At 34.4% G+C, this 17,968-nt stretch overlaps 1 protein-coding gene across 8 annotated transcripts in view; it reads left to right on the top strand.

Moving 5' to 3' along the window:
• Positions 1-17,968, top strand: part of LOC145664225 (uncharacterized) — a 104,589-nt gene that overhangs the window by 70,906 nt on the left and 15,715 nt on the right. For 4 of the 8 annotated variants that reach the window (XM_081730689.1, XM_081730690.1, XM_081730688.1 and 1 more), the window contains exons 2-4: positions 3,885-4,050; positions 11,162-11,320; positions 14,818-14,970. In XM_081730689.1, coding sequence (XP_081586815.1) covers positions 3,904-4,050; positions 11,162-11,320; positions 14,818-14,970 — 459 coding nt within the window. In that variant the 5' untranslated portion in view covers positions 3,885-3,903. The remainder of the gene's footprint in view (positions 1-3,884; positions 4,051-11,161; positions 11,321-14,817; positions 14,971-17,968) is intronic. The other 4 variants (XM_081730685.1, XM_081730684.1, XM_081730692.1 and 1 more) reach the window with 1 other exon arrangement.

Raw genomic sequence — 17,968 nt, forward strand, 5'->3', positions numbered from 1 at the left:
TGGAATCTGTCCGCTTTATACTCTTTTCATCGTCTCTTGGTGCGGATTAAGTTTAGGCACACCGCACTTTGCAAACTTTGCAGATAAAATTAAGCAATACATAGAAAGTTGGAACATGTTTCTACAGTCGTTTAACTTAAGTGGTAAGTAATACAGCCGTATTTGATGCTACAAGTGTAAGATTACTACTGTTAAATCATTATTATAAACGCTATGAGACAGCTAGAACAAGTACGCACATATGAAAGAGGATTGTATTGTATGTTTCCTGATCGCATAGTATTTCTATACACTATGCAAAAGGTATATTTTATTTCACAAGTATAGCAATACTAGTGAATAGCCATTACAAGTCCAGTATCAGTATCATTGTGAGAAATCACGGAGATGACAGATGTGTATAATAACTTGTCGCCCTTTTGGGGCCCCACTATAACGAACTGGTTGCATTCGTGTTTTTTAATGGCAGTGCAGATACAGAATAGTCTGCCACCCCCCCCCCCCCAAAAAAAAAATCTTTCCTAATTATCCCTTTAAATGATTACCCAAGACGTTTTGGACTGTTATTACCTTGGCGTATGGGCCTATGTTTAGCAGAAGGGGTCCAGCTTTTTTTCTCTAAAAAATGATACAATTTTGGTAGTTTCTGTTCACATTCGGTTAGTTTAGGGTAGGGTTGGTTAGTTTAAGTTAGGTTAGGCTAGTATAGGTTACTTTAGGTTATGTTATATTAGTGTAGGGATCCCGCATAATTTTCCAAAAAATGATAGAATTTCGCTTATTTCTACTAATATTACGTTAGTTTAGGTTAGTTCAGGTTAGCTTACGTTAGTTTATGTTAGGTTAGGTTAGATTTGGTTACGTTATGTTACGTCTAAGTACTTGCATCATTCATTTCTCCTGTAAATTTTGTGTTTTTTACGAGCTTCTGGACCCCTTGTACTAAACATACCCCGGCGTATGTTCAAATGATCGCGTACAGACTGATAATAAACGTGCAAACTGATATATGCTGAAAATGATTGCATGCTATCCTACTTTGTGCAATGATTTGTGCCTTGTGAATGACACGCAACTCACTCGTGGTGCCTTAGAAATTATTTCTTATAGTAAGAGCTGTATTTAACGGTGCAGATTCACCTTACCGAAATACTGACACATCCAGACGTACACCATAGGCCTACAAACCGACTTCTTTTCGCTGATCATTAAACGAGAATGCTCTCTAAGTGAGTCAGGGGAGTAGGGCAGCAATGAATATATGCATAAACGAGGATAGTGAAGAAACATTTCATATAACATAAAAATTTATGTCTTGCATGTGAAACAAGTTTCCGACGCTTCTGTGATCACTGTGTACGGTGCCTTTACAGAACATTAAACGTCTTCAGGTCTGTCCTCATGAGCTAGAATAGCACTGTGTATTTTAATGGAAACCTAGCACAAGATGGTACTTTTTGTTTGTTTGTTTATGTAAGTTCGATCCCTACAGGTCATTCTGTAAGGAACTTTACCTATGCTATGTGGGTTATTGTCATGTCCTGAGCACAAACTTTGGGGAGAACAATAAGTAGAAAACCAGTGAAGGATTTAGGTTTTCAGCGGTGTACCTAAACTTAACCTGCATGAACTTTTCTTAAGTAATACACTAATAAATTGTAAAGTGTTATTTTCTTTGCATCTGCCCAAATTATTGCGTACAAATTGATAACATGCCACAAAAACTATTACTGATATGAAGAACACGAACTAACCTATGTTAGGTGGTGATTAGAAGAAAATGTATTTATCCCGGTTCGAGGCAGGTTGAAGTTTGTGGGGCCCACGAGGGTTTCTGTAGAGAACAGGCGCGTTAATGACGGCGAAATGCACTTACACTTAAGATTTTCTTACAGATTGCAGCACACTAATATTAGAACTCAGCATTGATTCTTCACCTCCCCTGGTCTCTTTACTAAGTACAAGAAAAGTCCATCTATTATAAGCCCGCTTCCAAAAATTAATATCTCATCTTTCTCACATTCAACAAATCTCATAGACTTTAAGCAGGCTGCATACAAAATGAAACATTCTTATTTAATCATTACTTTTACACAGAAATAAAATATACATACATTCGGAATACAGTCTCTACTAATAGTTTTTTTCTTCTTTCACGGTTCAGATCTGTTAATTGCAGTTTTTGTTTAAGCTTTCGCTGACATTTGAAAAATCAGCAATTTCGACCATCTTCCTATTGTTCTACTACTTACGATACAATAAAATATTTTCCAGTATAAACCAACATACCTTGTGCAGGTCTAAATCTCAAATGCAAATTAACATGTACCTTGGATCATTTTATTCAGGAGTTGAAGATAATGAGAGTTCACTCGTGAGTGTGGATTCAGTTTTAAGCTAGATTTTGCAACTTGTAGCTTCTGTGATTTTTAAATTTTACTTCCTACGTTTTTCTAGTTGTAATACGGAATTAAATAAGTTAAAAGGCATATTTGTGGTAATAATGTAATGTAAGTATTCTTCGTCATATTACTAAACAAACGTTACATGCGACGTATTTACAATATGGTAATCGAGCAAAATATTCAGTGCTGCACGTACGTTGATTTGAGTTACATGTTGGACGGCTACATACATAAAATCTAATAAAATGTAATAGAATGTAATAGATAAAGTTTATCCTATTTGTGATAATGTAAGAATCATTATATTATGTATTTGTCGATTCCAATATACTTCGACATCTGTCAGTTATGTTATGTACACCGAGGATAATAAGCGTACTCGCCTTTGGCGTGGGAGACCCGGGTTCTATTCCCGGTGGGAGCTCATGTGGTTCGTATTCTACGTTAATCAGTAGGTCCACATCTTATATAGCCTCGCTGCTGAAAGAGACGTTAAAAAACTCAAAATCATATCAACCAAAGATGGTAAATGAATATATAAATTAAGTATTAGATAATTAAAAGCGCAGTTCCAAATCATGATTGTTGAATCCTAAAGTAATGGGAAGGTATAAGTTAAAAAATAGTTACATGTATACAAAAGGAATTCGTTTTATTAATGTAAATAGAGAATAAAAATATCTTCAGTCTTAAACCTTACTTTTAAATGCCTTGTCCAACTCAATTGGCCTTCTCTTTTTCTCTATAACTGACTAATTGTAAATCAGGAGAAAAAATAAAAAGCAGATATATTGGTTTCTCAGCTTATACTACGAATCTTTTATCAGGAGAGGTTTTAATTGGAACTGTAAACTAAACTTTGGGCACTTAAAATTCATGCAAATTAAGAACGCAGTGTTATTTTTTCTGAAAATTAATAGGCGAAATCCCCTGATTTACTAAGGAAGACTTATTTATGTAAAAGGAGAGCATGTAAGTCATCTGTAAACATAGAAACAGCGTTTGAAAGTGTACTTCATTACAATGCAAGTGTAACGCAAAGCGTGCTTGTAGTGACCATCTAGCACATCTTCATGCATGTTCTTCGCACTTGTATTCTTTTATGCGCATTGCCATCGTGTGCTTGCTCCCTATGGACTCATTATTGTTCGAGTAATCTAACTTGGCCTTGTGGTTAATCGGAATAGATGACTGTTAGCTTGTAGTGGCTACCTAGCAAAAGATTGGTGCGTGTTTTTCTAACGAGCGATCGTTTTAATGGCATATCAGTTCGCAAAGATATTATTTATAGTATAAAAGTGCGCATATATATAATATATATTACATACATACGGGTACTATTAAGACACACAAGTTTGCAGCCATATTATAAATCTGTACGCAATTTGTAGGCAGACGCCAAGAGAACAAATCGAGAAGGCGTTCGGATAATTATATTCATCTAAGTTTTTCATTTCTGTATTTTTTTTTTTACTTCAGAACCTTTAAGAATCCAGGAATGGCTCGTTGCAAAGCACCGAATTGTAATGCTAACTCAAATAAAGGTGACAAGCTTTTCAGATTTCCGGCCAATAGTGAAAGAAGACGTTTATGGATTCGTATGGGTCAACTTACGTCATCCTCGAAATATGATAGATATTGTCGAGTAAGTGGTACCTTTATTCATGGAAGTTAGGAATATAGATGCTACCGTATAATGACTATGATGATTTCAGAAAAAAAGTTTCTAATGTCATCAAAGGTTGTTGGCATTTAGAATTTTAGCACTTATGTACAGATTATGAATAGGGACACCCAAAGGTAATGACTGTTCTCCTGTTGTTTTCTGTATAAAAATTGACTCCCAACTCCTTATAAACTTTAATTCTATTAGCGACTTTCCATTTTACTATATATGCTCAAACAAAGGATTTTCATAATCTATCGGAATGGGTATCATTTGGATTGTCGTCATTCTTCACTCTAAATACAGGACACGTAAAAAATAAGAAAGAAAAAAAAAAATTCTAAGCATGCATACATGAAAAAATAACGTAAGTTATTTTTGCATTTAAGAATATATATATATATATATATATATATATATATATATATATATATATATATATATATATATATATATATATATATATATATATATATATATATATATATATATATTCAGTACACCTAATTACTTGATCACAAATTATTCATTTCGAACACTACTGATATTTAGCAATAGAGTACATTGCTTTAGAATTTTTCAGAAGCTGTTTGTTGTGCATCACTAGTGAACAAATACACTGCCGGTCCTAATGAGCAAATAATGTGCAACCTATTCAGCTTTTATATAGGACAGGTAAAATATGGAAGGTCTATCAACCTTAGAGAGCATTTATAGCCCAGCAGTAGAGTACTTCTAGTGCGAAGGCTCTCGAATTCGATTTCGGGACATGCAAGCGGATATCCCGGTGGATAACATAGTTTCCATTATTTTTCTCCTACATTCTCATTCGACCAATCCTTACATAATCATTGGTTTTCTGTAATTATCTGTCTCCTTTAGCCTAAATGGGATGATCATGGGAATTGAAAATTAAATGGACAAACGTAGGCGAGTTAGGTCGCTGAAACGGGGTGCTATTGAAGTTAATGTCCCTTTAATTACATTGATAGGTGTGTACAAGGTGTTAATTTACATTGTGTGCAAGTGCTGTTCTTACACAGGAGCCAATGGTAGTGGCTCTTACGTTAATTATGTTTTTTCTCTACCCTATTATTTTAGTTAAAGGTGTGACGCATACCGTACGTAATTAAGTTGCTCAGATATTACTCTTTCTTTCTGAAATAGACTTTATATGTAAAATTTTCAAATTATTGGTAACATGTATCACTAAAATTAGTAGCTAACTGTATAAGCTTGTATACAAACTATTATTTTTACGAGCACCGTATTTGATCACTATGAGATGATATCACAAGATTCTTGAACACCAGTTCCGAAAAAAATTATTTATTGTCTAAAACAATGGTGCTCATTCACGAGCTGTCGGTCAAAATTTGGTAATAACACTGTTCAAATTTGTTCCTTGATCTGAAAGAGAGATGTGTAAGGAAGGGTAATTGTACTAGTGTTTTATCTTTTTCGTCGTGTACGTTGAGATGTATTTCACATGTACAAGATTACCAAGTATGATTTATCCACAAGTACCGTAAGAAGTAGTAGTATTATAGCTACGTAAGATTGCTGATCTTAAATTTGTGTACACAAGTTTTGTAAATGTATGAGAAGTGATTTCATGTACCGTAGAATAAGTAAAGAAATTAATAATATTATGGTTAAACATTGCATAATTTCAATTGAATTGGGTTGATTTTGAGTTTAACGTCCCTTTCAGCAGCGAGGCTATATAACTTAGATGGCGTAATTTCAAGCAAGTGATATGGCAATCCCTATTAATTGAAAAGTATTTCGCAATTCACACTACATACATTAGGCATTCACATTACTGTATCTACATAGAAAATGAGTTGATTTTTTTAGCATATAATATTTTCATGATAGTACTGTATAGTAAGTAATGGCAACACAATTAAAATGCTAAACTGCGCGTTTGTTGCGTCAAACCCCAGTGCTGTTTCTTTAGGTTCTTTTACTTCCTGGTAAGTCTCCTGGTTTTAAGATATTAGAAAGTGGTTATGTTCAAAAACATTACAGGAGCCATTAGGAATTTAACACATTGAGCATAGGTATATAGTAGGTTTACGTTAAAATTCTTGATCCTTGAGAAGTGATTTAAAAGAATATTTCGAAAGCTTACCTGCTTCATTCTTCCGGTTTAAAAATACAATTAGAAAACTGTTGTAAGTCCTAAAATTTTCCTTTTGTAAAATGTTACGTATAAACAATTTTTGAAATAGATTTTTCGTTTCAGAGCAATGGGGATTATCAAAAGGACGATTTAGGACTTACATGACGCCTCTACTTGTATTGTTTACAATCTGAAGAATGCAGCAAAAAACTTCACAAATGTAAATAATTTCTCCATGATCGACCTCTTGAGGTAAGCCTATTAAATGTATTCATTCGTAGTCATTATGTTGTGGTCCCTTTTTCCTCACACTTAAGGCAATGTTTGGTTTATAAGTGTAAAGTCGCAAATAAAAATATGTTGCAATAACGTTTTATATGATTATTTTATTGCCATTATTGTTGTGTACCTCTGTTCGAAATCTGAAAGTATGGGTATAAAAAATGTAAAATTACTAATAGAAGAGGCTTTACTATGTGTATATGAAAAAACAAGTGAATTAATAATCATGCACGAACCGCCCATTGATTCGGTGCTGCTTGGAATAAATATCTGCTCCTTGTGACTTAAGAAATTATATTTCATGTGCAGATTACACCATATGTGATAATCGACTATTAACTTACATTTACTTTGAGAGTGTATGAAGAAAATAGCTTAATACTAAATACTAACCTTGTGTCCCAAAAGAATATTATATTACAGTAAATTATTGCAACCCTTTCTGGGGTCATTGTCAGTACCTTTGCTCCTGCTGTTGTGCTTATTCGTGATTATTAATCCACGTAGGGGACATTCTTGAACCACTTAACTTGAGAGTATGAAGAAAAGCCCATTTATTTTTGTGTAGTTTGTATAACCTCACACATCCTCACTTTTGGGCTTCCATAGTTTAGAAAAGAACTGCAAGCATTTAAATGGTATAAATAATATTTTCAAAGGATGCACTATACGTTCTTCCAGCGATATTTTGCAAAAACGGTTCTGTTTACATAAGCATTTTCCACTAGGCACACCCTTCTTATAGAAGTAACTAAGTATAACTTCTTTTCTGTGAAAATTTATTTAGTGTATTTTCCGTGTTTTATTGTTTCATAAGCCTTATGTCAGGACACTTTAATATTATTATATATATATTTTTTTAATTTGTAAGTTAATTTGTAATTGTAACTTAGCTAGCTATGGGGATAAGGAGACCAGTAAAAAGTAAGGGAAAGTTGGAAATGCAGTCAGGGAAATTAGGAACGAATTTTCTGGTGACATCCTGTGACGATGCCTCCAGACATGGTTGAAATAATGTAATATAATACAATATTCTTTTGGGATACAAGGTTAGTACTTAATTTAATATATCATATTGCGCCCATTATCAAAGTAGCTACGTATGTTCTTTTCTTGAAATAGATAAACTATGTAACGCAAGTCATGTGAATAGCTAATTTTAGCGTGTTTTTCATTTTTAGTAAGAGTAATGTAGGTTAGTCGTGCTGTTAATATTAATACATTTTATGTGTCGGGTGTATGGAAATTCCAGTGCCATAGGCCAAAGCCAGTTAAGGGTAAAGAAAAGAAAGCGCTCTTGAACATAGTTTTCAACCTAAAATGATGGAAATTTTTCCAGTCACACCAGCCGTTTGGACGTACACGGAGTTGTTTCTTTTAAGGCAGGGAGTACCAGAATGGAGCCCAAGTACCTGGTGCGATTGGAAAAATTCCATAATTTTAAATTGAAAACTGCACATTTACAACAACTTTCCTTTTTTTGTATCTTTTATCACAACAGTGTTGGTCTATGGCCTCAGACTTTTGATGCAGCTGGTACATACATGTATATCGTCTTAAAAGAGCACCTACATAAAATTCGACGACCAATAGTCGCTACTCTCAATATAGTGGCGTTCCGTAGGACATCACGCTGCTTGTAGATCTACATGTTCAAATTAGTTTCCTCCATTATAGGAATAGTACTAATGGATATTGAATTACTGCCTTCAAATTTCCATGTGTGGCTAAAGATGCCTATAAATTATGTATCTGTACATGCACACGGAGAATGTAAGACAATATCGTTGAAACGTATGCGGCGAATTATTATATGGATGCTTTCTTAAGTGATTTTTTTCTGATTAATCTGAATCCTATTACGTCATTAAGTCATTTTATTTGTGGTCTGTATTCATGCAAGGGTCACAGTGGCTCACTCGTAGAGCCCTTATCTCTGGTGCGTGGGGTCCCTCGTTCGACCCCCAGGCAAGTAAGTTTGTAGGGGACAAAATCATGTCCGTGGATTTTCTTGGGATACTTCCGTTTCCTTCCACATTCTCACTCTACCAATTCTTCTATCATTCACTTGCCTTAATCATCGTCTCCCTTAGCCTAAAGGACATAATCATAGGATGTTGAACTAAAAGATTTTGTATGCATGCATACTGAGTCTAAGAATGTAAGATTGCTACTATAAACGGAGTTTTTATTGTCTATACAGCCCTCTTTCATTTACAAATTTAAACAATAAAACTACCAAGTTTTCGCAAGACTAACGTAATTCTGTGATACTTTATTTAGGCTGTTATTCTGAAGCTTGTAGAATACATTAAGAAAAAGAATTATGTTAATATTTTATTTTTCGAAGCTATCCGGCTCCAAAGCTGTAAAATACTGCAACCACAAGATCGAAAGTAGAAATACTACTTGTCCAGTCCTCATGGGTGACACGCAGATATAATTAAAAGTTTTTGTCTTACATCGAGTGTTTGTCTTATGTTTCTCATACATAACATGTTCAACAATAAATAGAATTTTACCTTGTCATGGTACTAGTTTTAAAATTTAAAATCACACATTAAAATTTATATACGAAAATATTTGCAGCTATAATTTTAAGGTTATGCCAATAGCATCTGTAATTTGCATGCAGAAGACTATATTATCGCTTCCCATAGTCAAACAAATTTTAAATTCTTTATTTCAATGAAGTACAAACGTCTTTTTGTATTATTACAAAGTATTTGACTGCTTATGCTGTATTATCTTAAATTTCATTGTATACAGGGAACAGTATTAACAAATGGAAGAAATGTGTTTCTTACGTATAATACCTAGTTAGTTAGATGTTTCAATGTCTCGTCGGTTATATTTGTAGCTCTTCGATATGCAAATTACATAATGAGCTTCTTCGTGACTATATGGTTAGCATACGAGTCTTTGACGCGGGAGACCTGGTTCGATTCTTGGTAGGAGCTCATGTGGTTAGAATACCACATTAATAGGTAGATTCACATCAACCAAACAAATTATAGAATATACTAATATTCATAAATATATCATCATTTGAAGAAAACAAATATATACATTGAGACAGAAAGAGAGGGCTCTTTTTCCAGGAATTCTAAAAACCCTGTTCATTTCTCTGGACCTTCCCCTATTAGTCTTCGCGACACGTGGTAGAGATTTATGATCCCTTCCGGCTAAAAACCAATGTTGCCTCGATTCCCTTTCCTTTTTCCTAGTTGTTTTTTTTAAATTTTGTTGTTGTTAACTGAAAATAGGAAGGAAAACTTTCTCCTTATTTTGCCGGACTTTTAACTACACAAGTGGATCGGAGGTACGGCAACACTGAGAGCAATGACAGCTTACACGCTCGTGAGGACTAGCCGAGGGTTGTGGGGATGAAAAGAAGAAGTGGTTGGGGAAAGAGCCCTTTAAAGCTGTCCCGATGTTTAATATTGTCTCACAATAAAATTTAATGTCCAGCTTAACATGAAACATTAAACATGTATTCTTTTATTTGTACTATTACACCCAGCCGTTATAATTATTCCTCCATTCGACGCACATTAGGTTATATCAATTCCGGACATAAGTATGTTTCAGTTGTGAACTTACTTTCGAACATAAGATAAATTTTCATTGAAAGTTACATTTATTTCTGGTTAGGGTTCAGTAGTCTTGAAATCTGTTGCGAGGACTCTTTAATTCGTGCCGGGAATCTCTTGAAAATGTTCTCTGGATATCTGTAGGATCTCAGCTAATGACTTTGTTGAGAAATGTTTATCGTCTTCGAATATCTTGCTTGCACGCTTCTAGTGTGGATTCCATCATTTTATCATATTTATTATTTAATGGAGATATCACGTGAAAGCTCCATTGACGATTTTCTTCATATATGTGGTCAAGTGCTTTGACTTCAATTGTGTTTGCTGTAAAGTGCTTGCTGGATGGATATATCCGTATATATTGTCATTTGTCCGAATTTGTTATCTATTATTCAGATATCTTGGCCATTGCTACATGAAACACAAGGAAAACGTAGTGATTTATTACCTGTAGTGATTTGAATTAGTACCTGTAGTTATGAAGGAGTACCTTGTATGCCATATTTCGTCCCATCCTCCCTTTTAATTTCTAAGTCATCTCTTGGATTTGTTATACTCAAGTAAACCTACTTACAATACATAAGTTACAATGCGTTGTCATACATTTACCAGTTGCTGAATAAAAATGGGCAGGGAATTACTCAAATCCTAATAACAGATGTTGTGAGAAAGGCTGATCGAAACAAGAAGTGTTAGTCCAGGCCATAAAACGTCAGGTGTGAATTTAGTAGCCAAATAAGGGGGTTTGGTCACCATTTTTTTTTTTCCCGCAGTTTGAGGGTAAACGAGAGCCTATCACGAGTCTAAAATATTCGATCGCCAATGGCGATCAGGCAACTGAAAATTTCGTGCTGTGCTGTAAACTAAAGAAAACAGATGCTAAGTTCTTGTACTCTTCGAGGCAAAGGTGAACACTCTGCGACTGGGCTAACGCGGGCCTGTACTTGTTGATCAAACTCATGAGACTAACAATGATCTGGTAGATCAGTGCGTAATTAATGAATAAAATTTTAGACATAGTTTTGTGTATGATAGAGGGTCGTTATTACAAATATTTTTTTTTTTTTTTTTGTTTGTTTGTTTCCAGGCACATTTTGATGAATCACAATTTGAATCTCATAGAGCTGATGGCAAGAAGAAGTTGAAGCCGAATGCAGTTCCAACTATTTTCGATTTTTCGAAACCACCACCCAAGCATAGCAAGAAAAAGATCGTTGGCCAGGAGCTACTAGAAGCCAGTGAAGAGGTAAAAATAGACACAGTAATTAGTTGATGCAAAGAGTAAAGGTGATGATGTAGAAATGTAGTATCATTCTCTTTGATTAGCACACTGGTAACATATCTGTGCGATCTTGAAATGTATCGTGATACGTTTTACAATTTCATTCCCAGGAAAAGTCAATATTCAGTAAGAATACTCTTAAGTTTCGATAAGAATATTTTTAAGACTATCAACCACCAAATTGTAAGTTATCAACTTGAGTGTTCTAGACGTATGATGCGAAACTACTGCCGAGCAAATTCTAAACAAATACAGAATAATCCCAAACGTCAAGATCTGCCATCAAATTTAAGAGAAATACTAAATGACAAATTTGAAAAACTGTTAAAATCAGTCTGCCGATCTAGTGCTGATAGGTGTTTATATAATGATTTGTGCCATTACTGAACTTATTACACTGGTAGTTGATTGAAATTAAAATTTGAGAAGCCAGATATGCATCTCTCTTCCCAAAGTACTTGCTTTCAGATACAAATCACACTGATTTTTTTTTTTTTCATTTGTATTTCTATATTTTTCAATGCAATTGTGCTTTCGTGATAGTAGTGAGCCATCTGCTCATGTATATGGAACAACTTCCAAATGAAAAGAATGGATGAGTTGTAAGGACCACCAATTGATTTTCCCATTGGTAGCATATTGCTTCCCAATAGTCGAATTGCACTTCATGCATCTGTGAGATTATCTTAGTGGGTTGTAGATTTCGAAGCAGCATCAAACGTGTATCTAAACAATCTTAATTGTCGGTTTGAAAAGGTTTTATTTAATGTTATCTGCTCTCTTTCTGTATATAAATGTTCGGGCATGTGGTCCTTGGTTCGATCCCAGCGCGCCTCAAGTGAACTTTCTGGTGGACAAACACCGTTTGCGTTAATTTTCTCGGGGTTCTCCCGTTTTCTTCATGTCGCCATTTATCATCACCGTCTCTTTTAGCCGGCATAACCATCGGACATAAAACTTATAAGATTTCATTTTTTTTGTATATAAATGTTCCGCTCTGATCACCTCCTCCTAGATTTTGATGATATTTGGTATCGGATTGTGCCGATGACCTAGCATATGTTTTCATCGTGTTACTTCCATTAAAATGCATATCCTAAAGGAGGAAAAGGAATAATATAGGTAAATATATATAATAATATGAATAAATTGAGTATCTTACGAGCCCGTCAAGTTACAAAGATCAATCTCGGTATATAAACTCATTAAAAATAAGAGGAAAATGTCCGATAGTTTCTGAAAAATTCCGTTTTAAGGAGGGGGAAGAGGTTTATCATCTCCGTATGTCGGCAAAGTTCTAGAACACAGGTCCCCCTTCCAATTTAGTTGTAATAAAGACAGAAGTAAAGTGCTCTGTGGGGCTCTAACCCGCCTTCACTGGCTAACGCTCGCTCGGCAATACTATGTGAATTGAGTATTGAACTTTGGCACACAAAGGAACTAACGTGATACTAGCCTATATAGGTGGACCTGTGTTCTGGAACCTTCCCCTGTGGGTCTTATGTTTCAACATAATTCTGGAGTGCCTGGAGCAAATTCAGCCAAACTTGGTATACATATGATCTATAATCTGACTGAGAGATGAGAAGGATGACATATAAACGTAATCGAAGATGACCGATATTAGTATCGTATTCATAGTTTTCAGGGTCACAGAAATGGATAGTAATACTCTCGATTTCATTGAAGTCCAAATTCAATCCTTTGACATGGAAGGGGGTGGGAAGAACGAGAAAAGGTAAAAAATGAAATACCCAAAATGATCAAGATTAGAATCGAATGCATAGTTTTCTGGGTCATGTAAAGCAATCGACTGTGAAGTGACTTTTGAAACATAGTGCGACTTCAAGCTTGATTTTTATCATGTCAGTTCGATTAAAGGGTTTATTCTCGATAGGTAGGGAGGGTATTTCAAAATATATGTCAAAAGTGAAGTATCTTATGGATTTTTGTGATAACTCTTTCATTGAAATGTGCATTTTAAGGGGTAAGAGGATTATATTATTTTCCATAAACCTATTCTTAAGGTATGAAGAACGATCATTTCAGATAGTCTATGTACGAGCGAAATATAGCTATACATATATAAATGAAAGTCACTATGTTACTTAACTCTTGAACTACCCGACCGATCTCAATCAAATTTTCAGCAAAGATGAGGTTCGTCCTGGGATGGTTTTTATCATTCACTTTGACAGTGAAACTTGGGTGAGGGGGAGATGTTTAAAAATGATCGAAAGTGACCTATATTAGTATCGAATCCAGAGTTTTCGGGGTTGCTGGGGTGAACAGTGACCGGCCGATGCCGTTTAAAACCAAATTCAGTTTCGTGGCTTGGGGACAGGGAGATATGAAAACGACCGATATTAGTGTCGAATTCATAGTTTTTAGGGTTTCTAAGTTGATTGGTGACAGTTTTGGTGCCCTTTATGTCCAAAATGAAAATTATTCTTCCCGTGCGAAAAACGGGCATTCTGCTGGTATATATATATATATATATATATATATATATATATATATATATATATATATATATATATATATAAATGTAAAAAGTTTGATGCTTAACTCCTCCATCACTGGACCGATTTTGATGATTTTTGCTACACTTCTAGTCACTGCCTTCCAGAGATTAAGTCAATAAAGTGAACTTAGATGATTCTTACTTCCCTCGGATGTGTGCTTCCAGAAAGACATATTTTCCTTCCGTTCTACCACAGAGTAACATAGCTAAATGTTTGAAAGAGTCTAAGAGAAATAGACCATCTGGACATGATCATCAAGTAAATGTTTAATTAGCCACGGAACAGCCTGTAGTAGTGTTTGTGTACTCTGTAAATATGTTGATAATAGTTGTAAGTTTCGAAAAAACGTAGTTTTATTTTCTTGTTATCAATAATGTCTTGTGAACTACAACGAGAGAAAGATAGTACGTTTATTGATTTCGTTAGGGATTGCACCTTTAAAAGCTTTAAAACAATTAATTGAACAGCGAGGTAGTACAAAGGTACGCGTACCGATTTCATTCTGAAAAGTGGCAAAATAATGGCAACCCAGGCTTACAATGCAGTGATATTGAAAGTGAATACTGTATGTTCATTTGTGACCCCAATTTTGCGAGTTTTTTAGCTTCCAGTGTAAGCATTCGTAAGGTTATAGTTTCACTCCAGTCGTATCTGATACTTTATTTCTTGGTAGCTACTGGCTGCATCTGGACCTAATTTGATGATTTAGCAAGGAGCCATCGTCTATAGAATAGAGATAGCTCGATATTTAGTGACCGAGCTCGACTACAGATAAGCTTGGCTTATGTTGGTAGGCCTACTTTAATTCTACAAGTGTTACTGTATTAAAATAATAGTTTTTCAGAATTAGAAATTCCATATAATTATATTGACAAACATTACTTAGTACTTAGAGATCTGAAATATTACTTAGCGTTCTTTTGTGTTTCTTCCTAGGAAAGCTCTACATTGTGTGAGAAGACTTACGAAACATCTGTTCTTGAATCAAAGAAGATTAAAATTTCTCCTTCTACACTTAAAAGGAATGATAACCGAAAGCGGAAAGTTGCATCACAATATACAGAAACAGAAGAAGTCGAAGCTCGAGAGGTATAAAATAATTATCAGTGGCATTACCTTTTTTTTTTTTTTTTTTGTGTCTAAATGGAAAGGCTGATAAATTGAATTGATTGATTGAGTTTGTCCTTGTTCATCACTCAGTCTATATGCGACGAGTGACCTATTAAAATAGGTTCCGAACTGCTATTTGGGATTGTATCTAAGGTAAGCATTCCCACTGGTAATCGTACCCGGTATTACGCGGAGGGAAAACCTGTGTTAACCATATCATTGCGAAAGGATACGACTGATTAAACTTGTATGATGATTTCAAAAAGTCCTTGGTTCGTAGTCGCACTCAGAATCGGTTATAGTTACAAATGTCTTTCAAATGTGGCAACATCGAAAACTATGCTTTGATTAATTTTTCGAATTTTTCATAAGAAACTAATTCCCGAATGAGATAAAGTAAACGGTGAGATATGCTCGCCTAATCAAAATTTCCAGTTTTATTCTTATGAGATTTACCTATTAGGTAGATAACACTCTTGCAAATAGGATAGCAACCCAGACTGAATAGGATAGCTTGATACGTAACTGAAACGTATTACAATTGTCAAAACTTCAAGAAAACAAATGAAATAAATGGATTGAAAACTTAGCAATTGTCAGACTTCTTAAAATATAAAATTGTGTTGGTATAGTTGTACTTGGGTTGCATAGTATTAAGTAATGAACTATTCAGTTTTTCTATAAATGCATACTATGTAGTATCTTCGAATGTTATCTATGCACAAATATACATTTGTGTGTGTGCTTGTTACATACACATTTTACAATTATTTGCACACCTGTTCGGAATATCGGACAAGTATTCAAAATTCAGAACAGATGCAAATAATTTAGAAAGTATGTAACAAGTACCTTAATAAATAGATAAATAAATAAATAAATAACAATTTACGTTTTGTTTAAGTGGATGTGGAACGTGAAAGGGAAGATTTGGTTGGCTCTGGAATGTGTGAACGTGGCCTTTCACTTTCTGTATATATATATATATATATATATATATATATATATATATATATATATATATATATATATATATTATACTTCTTCCATAACGTGTCTAATAAAGATGATGTTACATTGGTCAAACTGTTACATAAGTATTATTAATATATTAGTTCTTTGGACAGTTTTGTTTTATTGATACATGATAAATTAGTTAACAGAATGTAGTAAAAAAACAGTATCACATAAAACTGAAAAGTTACACTGTAAGCGCTGTTGCTGAAGAGTTCATCCGATAGGAAAAAGAATGAAGAATGAAGAAAAAAATTCAGGAAGAAACTGTAATCGTTCATTTCGGTGTTATATTGGAGTGCGGAGTCACATAATAGTGTGCCAGGTTAAAAGTGGACAACGGAGAAAGATAAAGGAAACAAGTTAGTCCAGTAAGAGTACAGGGGAGAGGAGGAGTAATAAATGAAGCGAGTGTGTTATATCCTTACATATATAAATTTGTCTTATCATTTATTAGACTTCCTAATAGAATGCCAATGTTTCTCGGTCGCTAGTATCAGAGCCAAAATCTGTAAGAGATGGCGAAAAACTGCTTTTTGGAATCGATTCAGCGTCCCAAGGTTAAGTTCCATCTTTTCCAGTAAGCTTCTCTTTAAACCGGAGGGGGTAGAAATTACAGTTTCTAATTTCAGCGTTATTCACCGTAGAAAAAAACAAATATATAGCGAGAGGTGGTTTTTGGAATAGATTCAATGTTACAAGCATGGATTCCGTGTCCATCCTTATTGCTGTACTAAAAACAAAATTTACTATAGTTTGCTATTTCACTATTGATCTCTATAGAACGAAAATGTTCAGAGGAGCGAAATTTTTAATACGGGTTCAGTACCGTAAGAAAAGGTTTCATGTCTGACCTTATCTATCTTTTACAACGAGGAGATATAGTTCTATTATTTACAGTTTCAGTGTAGGATTCTCTTAGCCTGGAAGTCAACCGTAGTTCGACTGTGAAACTAAACTCCCTTGTTATGCCTTCTCTCTGATACACTTCTATCGATAAATCTGGCCTACTAGTTACGTCTTTCTTCACTTCAACCTGACAACACTATCTTGCATTGCAGTATGGTGCTCAACTTTACATCCTATTCTGACCTTTTGGTTCTTTAATTTTACTAAACAGTATTTGAACATATCTTGCGGAGTCAGGATTTGTTTTGTGTAAGATCTTTGAAGGGAAGCTTGTGTTCTGCCTATCCCATCGCAAGAATTCTTCCCGTGTGATGAGGCAAAGAAATTCCACTCTGCTAGTAAACCAAAATCATGTTTGTGTTGGCAGACATTAATGAAGTTTTTCTTATTTTTGTATTGGCTGCTTGCGCCATTGCTAAAGTAAATGATCATCTCAACATCGTATATGATATTCGTAATTTCCCTAATGAGATGGATGTTGAAATGTGTACACAGTTGTGATATTTTGATCAAGGTGGTCACTAAGTACACAAATAGATTTGCAACATACTTTGTCTTCTTTTTTAAATTAGATGACAGACGGATGCATTGTTGCTTGTGTGTTAGTCCAGTGACAACGTTGAATTGAGTCCTGTACTGTAAGTGTATATTTTTCTACAAAATTACCGATCACTAAACAGTGGATTTCTTTCAGGTTTTCTTTCGTTTCCTTGAAATACTGAGCTTGAGCTTTTGAGATAAAGTGATGGGATTTTCAAAGCACAAGCTTATCAGTAAGAAATTGTGAAGTGCAGGTCTTCACCCTGTACTAATTTTCATGCCAATATGTGAATGATTGAATTTGCATATTAATATTTAAATGAAAATTTAAGTAGTATTTGTTTATTATATATTATTTTTTTGTTATTCTAGTAAGACTGATATTATTGGATAAGTTGTTTCATACGACTGCAACTATTTTGTGTAAATTGTTGTATATCTATTGTTATAAGCCCTATTGAAATAATTAAGTGCACAGAAACTGTATTGATTATTTTATGTTTCAGATCTATCT

Source organism: Thermobia domestica, chromosome 11 (assembly GCF_964235325.1).
Source record: "Thermobia domestica chromosome 11, izTheDome1.hap1.1, whole genome shotgun sequence".
NCBI classification, from domain to species: domain Eukaryota; kingdom Metazoa; phylum Arthropoda; class Insecta; order Zygentoma; family Lepismatidae; genus Thermobia; species Thermobia domestica.